Source organism: Mus caroli, chromosome 7, assembly GCF_900094665.2.
Source record: "Mus caroli chromosome 7, CAROLI_EIJ_v1.1, whole genome shotgun sequence".
NCBI lineage: Eukaryota > Metazoa > Chordata > Mammalia > Rodentia > Muridae > Mus > Mus caroli.
In genome coordinates, this window is record NC_034576.1 from 18,660,209 (window position 1) to 18,671,707 (window position 11,499).

The 11,499-nt window shown below is 52.2% G+C and overlaps 1 protein-coding gene across 3 annotated transcripts in view; it reads left to right on the forward strand.

Annotated features, from left to right (window-relative positions):
- The window catches only part of Ppp1r13l (protein phosphatase 1 regulatory subunit 13 like), a 20,487-nt gene extending 10,061 nt beyond the window's left edge, over positions 1-10,426 (forward strand). For 2 of the 3 annotated variants that reach the window (XM_029479835.1, XM_021167792.2), the window contains 12 exons: positions 217-297; positions 392-534; positions 1,474-1,984; positions 2,070-2,168; positions 2,247-2,338; positions 3,099-3,552; positions 4,802-5,262; positions 7,077-7,208; positions 7,311-7,444; positions 7,551-7,717; positions 9,357-9,556; positions 9,840-10,426. In XM_029479835.1, coding sequence (XP_029335695.1) covers positions 243-297; positions 392-534; positions 1,474-1,984; positions 2,070-2,168; positions 2,247-2,338; positions 3,099-3,552; positions 4,802-5,262; positions 7,077-7,208; positions 7,311-7,444; positions 7,551-7,717; positions 9,357-9,556; positions 9,840-9,878 — 2,487 coding nt within the window. In that variant the 5' untranslated portion in view covers positions 217-242 and the 3' untranslated portion in view covers positions 9,879-10,426. The remainder of the gene's footprint in view (positions 1-216; positions 298-391; positions 535-1,473; positions 1,985-2,069; positions 2,169-2,246; positions 2,339-3,098; positions 3,553-4,801; positions 5,263-7,076; positions 7,209-7,310; positions 7,445-7,550; positions 7,718-9,356; positions 9,557-9,839) is intronic. The other variant, XM_029479836.1, reaches the window with a different exon arrangement.
- Positions 10,427-11,499: the final 1,073 nt, after the last annotated feature.

Genomic DNA, 11,499 nt, shown 5'->3' on the forward strand with positions numbered 1-11,499 from the left:
AAGTTAGCTATTTTAGCCTCAGTTCAATAGCATATAAGTGATGGATGAGTTCTTTGTCCCGAACTTTTCTCGGACGGGTTCAGAATTCTAGGCAAGCTTCTGGACAGCCGTTCTGAAGGAACTGACATTTCCGAATGACTGTTGAGGTCCCCGCCTTCCCTGGGGAGGGGCCTGGAGGGGCGTGGCCTGAAGGGTCTAAGCCAGTTCTCACTCCAGACAGGCACCCTGCTCCGGCCGGCACCATGGACAGCGAAGCATTCCAGCATGCGAGGGACCTTCTGGACCTGAACTTCCAGTGTGAGCTGGCAGCAGGGTGGATGGGCAGGACCTGGTAAAGGGGAGCGGGTGGAGGGGGCAAGGTCTTGACCTTCTCTCCCATCTACCCACCCAGCACTGGCCATGAAGCACATGGATCTGAAGCAGATGGAACTGGACACCGCTGCCGCCAAAGTGGACGAATTAACCAAGCAGTTAGAGTCATTGTGGTCAGACTCACCAGCTCCTCCTGGAACACAGGCTGGAGTCCCCTCTAGGGTAAGCCTGGTGTTCCCACTGACCCCAAAACCAGCTTCTCTCTATGCCAGGGGAGGCCTGAATTTCTAAGGTGGTGCAGGGTGAGGGGTATGCAAAGCCATCTAGAACAAAGAGATAGTGAGGTATGGAGATCGGGCTGGTAATCCCTGCCCTAGGGAAACTGAGGCAGGAGGATGTATTTAGTGCCAACTTCTCTACTTCATAGTGAGTTCAAGGCTAGGCAGGCTACAGGAGAGACTGGTTAAGTTGGTGGAATGTTTGCCTGGCATGGATGTAGGTCTATGTTCTATCCCCTGTACCATATAAGCACAGGGCTTGTGGTGTACACGTTATACTGGAGCCATAGAAGCAGGAGGATAAGGAATTCATGGCCACATTCACTTCATGGAGACCTTCAGGCTAGCCTGCGCTTTGTGAGACTCGATCTCAAAAGTTAGTTATTGGTTTGTTTGTTTGTTTGTTTAAACCTGGTCTTAGTTTATAGCCCAGGCTGTCCTAGAACTCATGCTGTAGACCAGGCTGGCCCCAAATTCAGAGCTATACCTGCCTCTGCCACCCCCATGCCAAACTAAAATTAAATGTAAAAAAGTGAAAGCTCATATGAGAGCCTTTTTAAAAGGTTTATTTTATATGAGCACTCGCTCTATCTGCATCATGCCAGAAGAGAACATAGGATCCCATTCTAGATTATGTGAGCCACCATGTGGGAACTGGGAATTGAACTCAGGACCTCTGGAAGAACAAGCAGCCAGTGCTCTTAACTGCTGAGCCATCTCTCCAGTCCCACAAAGCTGTTTCTTATGTCATATAAAAGAATCAGTAACAAGTAGCGAGCATCACGCCCAGGCTCCGCACCTGCAAGTCATCAGGGTAATCCGATGTCTCTGACCTCCACTGACCCCACGATTGTCTCATCTGACTCTTGCCGGCTTCCCACAGATGGCCCGGTACAGCACCAGCCCGGTCCCCGAGCATTTTGGCAACAGAGGGTCACCTCAGAAGATAGCCACCGATGGCATAGAGGCCCGTTTTGGACGCTCGGAGAGTGCCCCGTCCCTGCACCCTTACAGCCCTCTGTCTCCCAAGGGCCGTCCATCTTCGCCGCGCACCCCTATCTACCTGCAGCCTGACACCTACAGCAGCCTAGATCGGGCGCCATCGCCCAGACCCCGCGCCTTCGACGGAGCGGGCAGCCCCCATGGTCGGGCACCGTCCCCGCGGCCGGGGATTGGCCCGGTGCGGCAGCCGGGTCCCTCGACCCCCTTTGACTATCTGGGCCGCGCAGGTTCCCCCCGGGGCAGCCCTCTAGCTGAGGGTCCCCAGGCCTTCTTCCCGGAGCGAGGACCTTCCCCACGTCCGCCTGCTGCAGCCTACGACACAGCGGGCACGTTCGGGAGCCCTCTGCTGGGCGCGGGTGGCAGTGCCTTCGCCCCGCCGCTTCGTGCACAAGGTGCCTGGGGACCCTCTCTTTGGGAGGCTGGTTCAGTCGGGTCTAGTCTATTCTTACACCCTCATTCATGGACCCCTTTCACCAGATGACTCGACGCTGCGCCGGAGGCCCCCGAAGGCCTGGAACGAGTCTGACTTGGATGTAGCCTACGAGAAAAAGTCTTCACAGACAGCAAGCTACGAACGTAAGTGACAGAAGGTGAGGGGACCTGGAGGACAGGAGTCTGGAGTCCATCTGAACGATCCATGGCCGTGTTTTGCAGGGCTGGACGTCTTCACACGGCCTGCCTCGCCGGGCCTGCAGCTCTTACCCTGGAGAGAGAGCAGCCTGGATGGGCTGGGGGCCAGTGGCAAGGTGAGGGGCGGGTGGGCAGCACCAGGGGTAAGGTGGAGGGTCTGCACACACTGTGTGTGCGTGTGTTTACCTTTTTCCACACTCTTCTTTGTGGCAGGAGGCTGAGGATTGAATCTAGGGCAAGGCTCACTATAGCTGAGTGGAAAGTCCTAAGTTGGGGGGTGCTAGGCAGGGGCTCTACCACTGAGCCACGCCCCCAGCCCCTCACTGGGGGATTCTAGGCAGGGGCTCTACCACTGAGCCACGCCCCTAACCCCTCACTGGGGGATTCTAGGCAGGGGCTCCACCACTGAGCCACGCCCCCAGCCCCTCACTGGGGGATTCTAGGAAGGGGCTCTACCACTGAGCCACGCCCCTAGCCCCTCACTGGGGGATTCTAGGCAGGGGCTCCACCACTGAGCCACGCCCCCAGCCCCTCACTGGGGGATTCTAGGCAGGGGCTCTACTATTAAGCTATCTCAGCAAACTTCTGCTTAAGTTTCTTAAACTGATTTGAATCCTACCTCAGCCTTCTGAGTGGAGCCTCAAGGTGTGGATTCTCTTCCTTTGTGTGTGTGTGGGTTTGTGTTTTGTTTTGTTTTCCTGTAGTGCGAAATGGCCTACAGTCAAGTCAATCCTCCTGCCTCAGCCTCTCCTGCCAGGATTACTGGCATGGGCCACCACACACACATCCTTTCTTTCCCCCTCACTCTCTTGTCCTTACCTGTCTTTATCTGCTTCTCTCACCTTCTTTCCCCTTCCCATTCTCCCTCCCATCCAGGACCACCTCACCAGCGCCACACTGCCACGCAATTACAAGGTGTCCCCTCTGGCCAGTGACAGGCGTTCTGACGTTGGCAGCTACCGCCGCTCTTTGGGCTCTGCAGGGCCCTCAGGCACTTTGCCCCGCAGCTGGCAGCCCGTCAGCCGCATCCCCATGCCCCCCTCTAGCCCACAGCCCCGCAGCACCCCACGCCAGCGCCCCATCCCCCTCAGTATGATCTTTAAACTCCAGAATGCTTTCTGGGAACATGGAGCCGGCAGGGCTGTGCTCCCGGGATCCCCCATCTTCTCCCGAGCACCCCCACCTAAGCTGCCTCCCCAGCCACCCCCTCAGCCACAGATGCAACCCCAACCCCAGCCCCAGCCCCAACCCCAACCTCAGATGCACCCCCAGTCCCAGGCCCAGCCTCAGACTCCAGCACCTCAACAGACTTGGTCTCCCATGAATGAAGGTGAGTCAGCTGAGGGGCGCCCCGGAAGCTTGGGTAAAGGGTGGCCAAATAACAGGGACCATTGTAGCTAGGGAGCCATGACAGCCAAGCCTGACTCCACAAATCATCCCTGCAGAGGGCTGGGCCAGATAAACATGGGAATGGATGTACACAGGAACCAGGGTTATAGAGTTATGTGCTGTGTGGCCTTAGGCAGGTGCTTTAACCTCTCTGGGCCTAGCTTTCCCTGAGTGTAAAAGCTGAATCGTGATAAAAATCCTATCTATTGGGACATAGTACTAAAGCCATATCAAGTCTTGAAAAATTAGGCCCTAATGCCCAGTAAGCGTGGCTTGGCCATTATGTCCCAGCTGACAGGGTCTTTAGTGCCGAATTGGAGAAGTGAAGCAGGGAGCTTCAGCTGCTCCAGACTCCTGGCCTGTGATATTAGTCAGGGCAGATCCTGTTGGTGGTGGCGCACGCCTTTAGTCCCAGTGTTGGGAGGCAGAGGCAGGCGGATTTCTGAGTTCAGGCCAGCCTGGTCTACAGAGTGAGTTCCAGGACAGCCAGGGCTACACAGAGAAACCATGTCTTGAAAAACAAACAAACAGCAAATCGGGGTAAATTCCCCAACCTCTCTCAACCCTTTTTCCTACCCATGAAAAGAAGGGAATAATGTCTACCTGTAGGCTTGTGCCAGAGGTGGGCATAAATACCAGTTAATATTTACCTGCTTCTGAGGCTCTGCAGTGGAGGGAGGGCATGTAACAGACGGATAGATCTCTGAACACCAGGCGTCTACTCGGGCGTTTTCTGCGTGTGATGTTAGAGGTAAAGTTCTTCAGATCCTAGAAAACCAAGTTTATTGTTGGTAGGAGTGCAGATTCCAGAGTCAAGCAGCTGTGTGACTTTGGGCAAATGACTTTCCCTCTCTGGTCCTCAGATTCCTGCCAGTAATATAGAGCTAGTCACCTGTTTCTACACAATATAGAAGGGTAATGGACAAGCATGTAGGGCTGGGGATGTAGTCAGTAGGTGGAATGTCTAGCGCGTGCCCTGGGTTCAATGCCGAGTACTGTAAACAAATAAACATTTAATATATTATGCTATATAAATACATCTGCTAAGATCAAGACATTATGCACATCCCAGCGTAGTCCAGTAGCCACTCTGAGGTCACAGAGCCCAGACGCTGGTTGCACTCCAGAAGCTGTGGATTTTTGGAAGCTCCTGGCTACCCTCCCTCTAATGGGGTTCTCGCTCCTACCAGGCCTCCTCAAATCCCCTGCCGAGCTGGAGCCCGAGCCTGAGCTGGAGGTGCTATTGGCTCCCGTGCTGGAGGCCGGGGATGCAGATGAAGGCACGGTCACTCGGCCCCTCAGCCCTACCAGGCTGCAGCCAGCGCTGCCACCGGAAGCACAGACTGTACCCGAGCTGGAGGAGGTGGCCCGAGTGCTGGCAGAGATTCCTCGACCCCTCAAACGCAGAGGCTCCATGGAGCAGAGCCCTGCAGTGGCCCTGCCTCCCACTCACAAGAAACAATACCAACAGATCATCAATAGACTCTTCCATCGGCACGGCGGCCCAGGGCCTGGAGGGCCTGAGCCGGAGCTGTCCACAATTACAGAGGGATCTGAAGCCAGGGCAGGGCCCCCTGCTCCCGCCCCACCAGCTCCTGTCCCACCCCCAGCCCCACCCCAGAGCAGCCCTCCGGAGCAGCCTCAGAGCATGGTAAGTCATAGGAGGAGCCTGGAGTGTATGCTCTTCTCTGATACAGTTGCTGTAACAAAAAAAAGCCTCTGCCAGATAGTGATTTAAATGAGATCTACTGTTGCAATAGACCCTGACCCCAGGCTAACCAATATTGAGATCTGCCGGGCCTCAATACCAAGATGGCACCAGCTATGCTACAAAGGAGCCTGGGAAATGTAGTCTTTTGTGTAGATAGGGCTGGGCTCAGGGAAATAGAGGCGGACCAGAGGGACCGGGCACCTTGGTTTCCTCTGCCTGTGCCTTACCCAGCATTCCTTCATGAATCTCAATTTTACACTGCAATTAGTCTGGGATTTTGGTATGACACTGGATTTACCTAGAGACCAGACAGTCTCTTTTGCTGGGCACCTACTCTGTCTTCTTGTGAAGAGAGAATCTCGGTTCCCAAAACTTTGATCATGTACACAAACAGAGTTTTTACCCTGGCCCCATGCCACTTTTTCAGCTGCGCATCCTAGGGCCCGGCATTTAGCTACTCTGTTTTCAGCCTCAGTTTTCTTGTCTGTAAAGTGGACATAAGAATACCAGTAGCTGCCTGTTTATTGTTGTTTTATTTGTTCCATCTTTTATGGATTCGATAGTATCAACTCAGGGAAAGGCATTTTTGGGCTCAGACGGAGGGTACACGCCATCACGGCAGGAACAGGAGGCAGCTTCTTACCCTGGATCCACAGTCAAGAAGCAGACAGAGCTAACTGCTGATGCCTGCCTTCGTTCTTCTTTGTATTCAATCTAAGACCCTGGCCCATGGCGTCACTCCCTCACTCCCTTGCACTTCTGGGTGGCCAGGGGTTTCTTTACAAGATTATTCTACATTTTTTTGTTGGTTTGGTTTGGTTTTTCTCTGTGTAGCCCTGGCTGTCCTGGATCTCACTCTGTAGACCAGGCTGGCCTCGAACTCACAGAGATCTATCTCTGCCTACTGAGTGCTGGGATTAAAGGCGTGCATCATCACCACCTGGCTGTTTCGTTTTATTTTTTAAATTTATTCATTTTTATGTGTGTGGATGTTTTGTTTGTATGTATGTCTGTGCACAACATGTGTGCAGTGCCCTCCGAGGCCAGAAGGGGACTCCAGATTCCATTAAACTGGAGTTACAGATGGTTGTGAGCTACCATGAGAGTGCCGGGACTTGAACTTGGGTCCTTGGCAAGAGCAGCCAGTGATCTAAACCTCAGGTGGATTCTGAATTCCGTTAAGCTGTCCGTCAAAATTAACCACCACAGTGGCTTTGTGGATTCTTGCTTGTCTCTTTAGTTGTTTTGTTTAGCTCAGCGGTTCTCACCCTTCCTAACGCTTCAACCCTTTACACAGTTCTTTGTGTTGTGGTGAACCCCCAACCATAAAATTATTTTTGTTGCAACTTCATAACTGTAATTTTGCTACGGTTATGAATCGTAATGTAAATATCTGTGTTTTCCGATGGTCTTAGGAGAACGCTGTAAAAGGGTCATTTGACCCCCACAGGTTGAGAACCACTGCTGTAGCCCAAGCTGTCCTTGAACACAGTGCAACCCTCCTGCTTCAACTACCCAAGTGCTGAGATTGTGGACAGAAATAATTGCTGTAAAGAGCACCCGGTCCATGGCTTCCTAGCTTCCTCTAAGATCTCAGGGCTCAAGATTCCAAAGCCACAGGATTCCCTGATAGTTGTAAAGGACCAATAATTCACAAGGACCAAGACAGCACTCCCCGGCTTGCATGGGTCTATTTTCTCCTCTGAGCTGGCTGGTGTCACTGAAGCCCCTCCCTGTCGTCCCCCCCTCCCCAGGAGATGCGCTCAGTACTGCGCAAAGTGGGGTCCCCGCGCAAGGCCCGGCGTGCTCGCCTCAATCCACTGGTGCTGCTGTTGGATGCAGCGCTGACTGGAGAGCTGGAAGTGGTACAGCAGGCGGTGAAGGAGGTGAGGTGTCCCTTCCACCATTCCCTCAGGTTAGGAGAGCACTTGGGGAGGGGCGGGGGAGGAACAGGCGGGGCTGAATCCTCCTCCCCCTGGTGTTCCCAGATGAACGACCCAAGCCAGCCCAACGAGGAGGGCATCACCGCCCTGCACAATGCCATCTGCGGTGCCAACTACCCCATCGTGGACTTCCTCATCGCCGCGGGCGCCAACGTCAACTCCCCTGACAGCCACGGCTGGTGAGCCCCCACCGTGCACCTGTGGGGAGGCGCGTGGGACCTTGGCTCAGGGGTAGGATGGTGCTGCTGGCTGGGACCTCCCTCTCACTTATCCTCTTGCCACCAGGACGCCACTGCATTGTGCCGCTTCCTGCAATGACACTGCCATCTGCACAGCATTGGTGCAACATGGTGCGGCCATTTTCGCCACCACTCTCAGTGACGGCGCCACCGCCATCGAAAAGTGCGACCCTTACCGCGAGGGCTATGCAGACTGCGCCACCTACCTGGCAGGTGCGAGGCTGAAGTGGGGGTGAGGGGTAGGGGCTGGCAGATGCACGCAGGTGGGTGGGGACAGGGAGCCCAGTCATTGAGAGTGTACAACTCACCTGCATTCTGCCTGAGGGACAGGTGGTAGGGATATACCAAATAAACTGTCCAGCTATAACCCCTGCACACTTGTAATCCTAGAGAGACCCCGTCTCAAGAACAAAAGCAAACAAAAGGAAGGGTAGTATGGCACACGACCAGTCTGCAGGGAAGCTACTTAGAGGCTGGAACATTTGAGGCTGTGCCTGAGTTCTTGTCAGGTCTCTCCAGGCCACAGACTAAACTGCCTCAATGGGACAGCCAAGATGCGTTGCATCAGAGGCTTGCCCATAGTCTCTGCTGAACTTACAGAGAGGCAGATTGCATTGCATCATACGTTGACATTAGGGGTCATGGAGCAGGATTTAACACTGTATAGGTGGGGATGGGGCCTGAGGAGCAGGCCCATTCTTGAGGTTGGATCATGAGTCAGAGACCAGCGGGAGTGATGTATAAAGAACCTGTCTTCAAAAAAGGCCGTGGGGTAGATAGAGCTCAGCAGTAGAGTGCTTGCTTAGCATGACTTAGGCCCCGAGTTCTATCCCCAGCTCTGCAGAAATAGGGTGTGGTGGCACACCCCTGTAATACCACAGCCTGAGAGATGGAGCCAGAAAGACCAGAAGTTCAGGGCTATCCTTGACTATGTACCTATTTTGAGGCCAGCCTGATATACATTAGGCCCTACCTATCTTTACAAATATGTGTGTGTGTGTGTGTGTATTTCAAAGAGAGAGATGGGGGCCAAACGAGATCATTCAGCAGTGAAAAGCCCTGGCTGCTCTTCTAGAGGCCCTGAGTTCATTTCTCAGCACGGACATGGTGGCTCACAGCTATTTATAACTGGTTCCATGGGATCCAGTGCCCTCTTCTGGTGTGCAGATAAAAATTCATGCAAATAAAACACTTATCTACATAAAATACATAAATAAGCAAACCATTTTGTTTGTTTGTTTGTTTTTGTTTTCCAAAACAGGGTTTTTCTGTGTAGCCTTGGCTGTCCTGAAACTCACTTTGTAGACCAGGCTGGCCTTGAACTCAGAGATCCTCCTGTCTCAGCCTCTGAGGTCTGGGGTTAAAGTTGTGCACCACCACACCTGGCTAATAAGCAAATCATTAAAAAAACCAAAAAACAAACAAACAAAAAAACAAAACAAAAACAAAACAAGAGGGGCTGGGTAGTAGTGGTGGACAGCTTTTGATGCCAGCACTTGGGAGGCAAAGGCAGGTGGGTCTCTGAGTTCCAGGCCAGAGCTAGTTCCAGAATAGCCAGGGCTACATGGAGAAACCCTATCTTGAAAAACCAACCTCCAGCCCCCAAACAGGGAGATGATAGCCAGCCATTGAGTGAAGGTAGGTTGCCCATTTTGACACACCAACAGTCCTCAAATGTTAGAGAGAGCCGGTATCAACATCTCACTGCTATCCACTGGCAGAGGCAAAGACGGCTTTCCCGGTGTCTCATTTCTGTGCTGGAGCAGGGGCCGCACCTGACCCCATCCTTCCTGTGGCTGCGTTCCTGGGCCCGGTCCTGACTACCATATTTTTTTTTTTTCTGTGTTTTCAGACGTGGAACAAAGCATGGGACTGATGCACAATGGCGTTGTGTATGCACTCTGGGACTACAGCGCAGAGTTTGGCGATGAGCTGTCTTTCCGGGAGGGCGACTCAGTCACTGTGCTGCGGAGAGACGGGCCAGAGGAGACTGATTGGTGGTGGGCCTCGCTGCACGGCCAGGAAGGCTATGTGCCGCGCAACTACTTCGGGGTGAGCCCAGAGGCTACCTGGCGGGAGTCCCCTATTAATGGGTTGGGCCAGGCTGATCTGTTATCCTAGCACTTTGGAGGCTGAGGCAGGGGAGTTGCCGAGAGTTCAAGGCATGACCGCCACCTACAGGTTCCCCCACATCTTTGTGCTCCTTGCCTGGCTGGTGCTTGTTCAGATGTTTTGATTGGTTCTAGGTGGGGCTGGTGGTTAGATGGTAGCCCCCCTCTTAGGGGTGGGATAGGCGCTGCTGGGCTCCTGGTGTCTGATAGTCCTCTTTCCTTAGCTCTTCCCTAGAGTGAAGTCTCAGCGGAGCAAAATCTAGTAGGCATGAAGGATGATTGCAAAGGAGAAAAGTACAAGCCAGCCTGCCTTCCACCCGGACCTGCCCGATCCAGCTAGCTAATCTGCGCCGCTGTTCTCCAGAGGGCTTCTGCCTACACCGGAAATTCTCTGCTCCCTGAGAGGCTCGAGGGAGGGCAGCCCCAGACTGAAGATTATGAAGCTGCCTTAAGCATTGGGGTGAGGTGGGGCTGGGGACCCTTGCGGGCAAGATCTCCCACCCTGCCCCCAACATACACACATGCCCAGTCAGATCTGGTTTTAAGTGCCTCCTACTGGCAGCAAGCCACTGCACTATCCCAGCTGAGCCTGGGAGGCTACCCACTCCTTCATTTCTCTCTGAGTCCTTTCCTCCTCTCTCCCAGAAGTGCCCATTCTGCTCAGCAGCCCCCATTCTTCCCAGAAGCTTAGGACCTGTGTGAGGACCCCATGTCCCCAACCAAGTGCCTTCACACCATGTGGCTTAATGTTTATAATGACAGGAAGCATTTCCTTTATAAATAAAGGTTGTTTACCCAGAAATGAACATCATTTTGATTCTGTTCAGACAACATGACTGCTGTTCGTGTTAGTTTTCGTCAACTTGACACAAACCTAGACAGAAACCTAGACAGAATAGTTCTCACAGATTTGTCTCACACATGAGTCCAATACTTTAATTTTCTTGTTAATTTTTTGAGTCAGCGTCTTGTTATGTAGATCGTGACCTGGAACCTGCTTTTTCCTCTCAAGTGCTGGCACTGAAGATGAATACCACCATGTCCAATCTTTTTGATTTAGAAACAGGATATTATGTTTGGTTTAGGTGAGCTTTTATTTTTAAAAAGATTTATTTATTTATTTATTTAATGTATATGAGTACACTAGGGCATTGGATTCCATTACAGATGGCTGTGAGCCACCATGTGGTTGCTGGGAATTGAACTTAGGACCTCTGGAAGAGCAGCCAGTTCTCTTAACATCTGAGCCATCTCTCCAGCCCATTAGGCAAGCTTTAAACCTGTAATCCTGTGTCTCTGACCCTGTAGGAGCTTGAAGTGACGAATAGGTGCTACCATGATCAGCTACTATTAATTATTAATTAATTTAGCAAAAACCAAAGAAAGCCATCTAAATCGTGTGACATTAGCAAGTCATACAAATAAAAAGGGACCAGTGAATAAAATTGTTTAAAAAGGAAAATTAAGAAAAATAAAAATGTCTGATTCCACCTTCCCCAAGTCCATCTTCAGGGTCCTAACATGAGGTTTAAGTTTGGAAAGCAAGAGGTATGTATAATTAGCCAAGCCGTGGTGGCACACACCTTTAATCCCAGCACTCAGGAGGCAGAGGCAAGCAGATCTCTGTGATTTCCAGGCCAGCCTGGGCTACAAAGCAAACTGCAGGACATTTGTAACATGAAATCCAAGAGCTGCCAAGATGGCTCAGCAGGTAAACACACTTGCCAAGCCTGCAGCCCTCGTTCAAGCCTCAGGATCCAAGGAATGATGGAAGGAAAGGAGCTATTCCTGCAAGTTGTTCTCTGATAAGCACAGCGAATGCGTATGGAACAAATACATAAATAAAACCATGTGACTAATACATTTAAAAAAGAGTAATTTAAA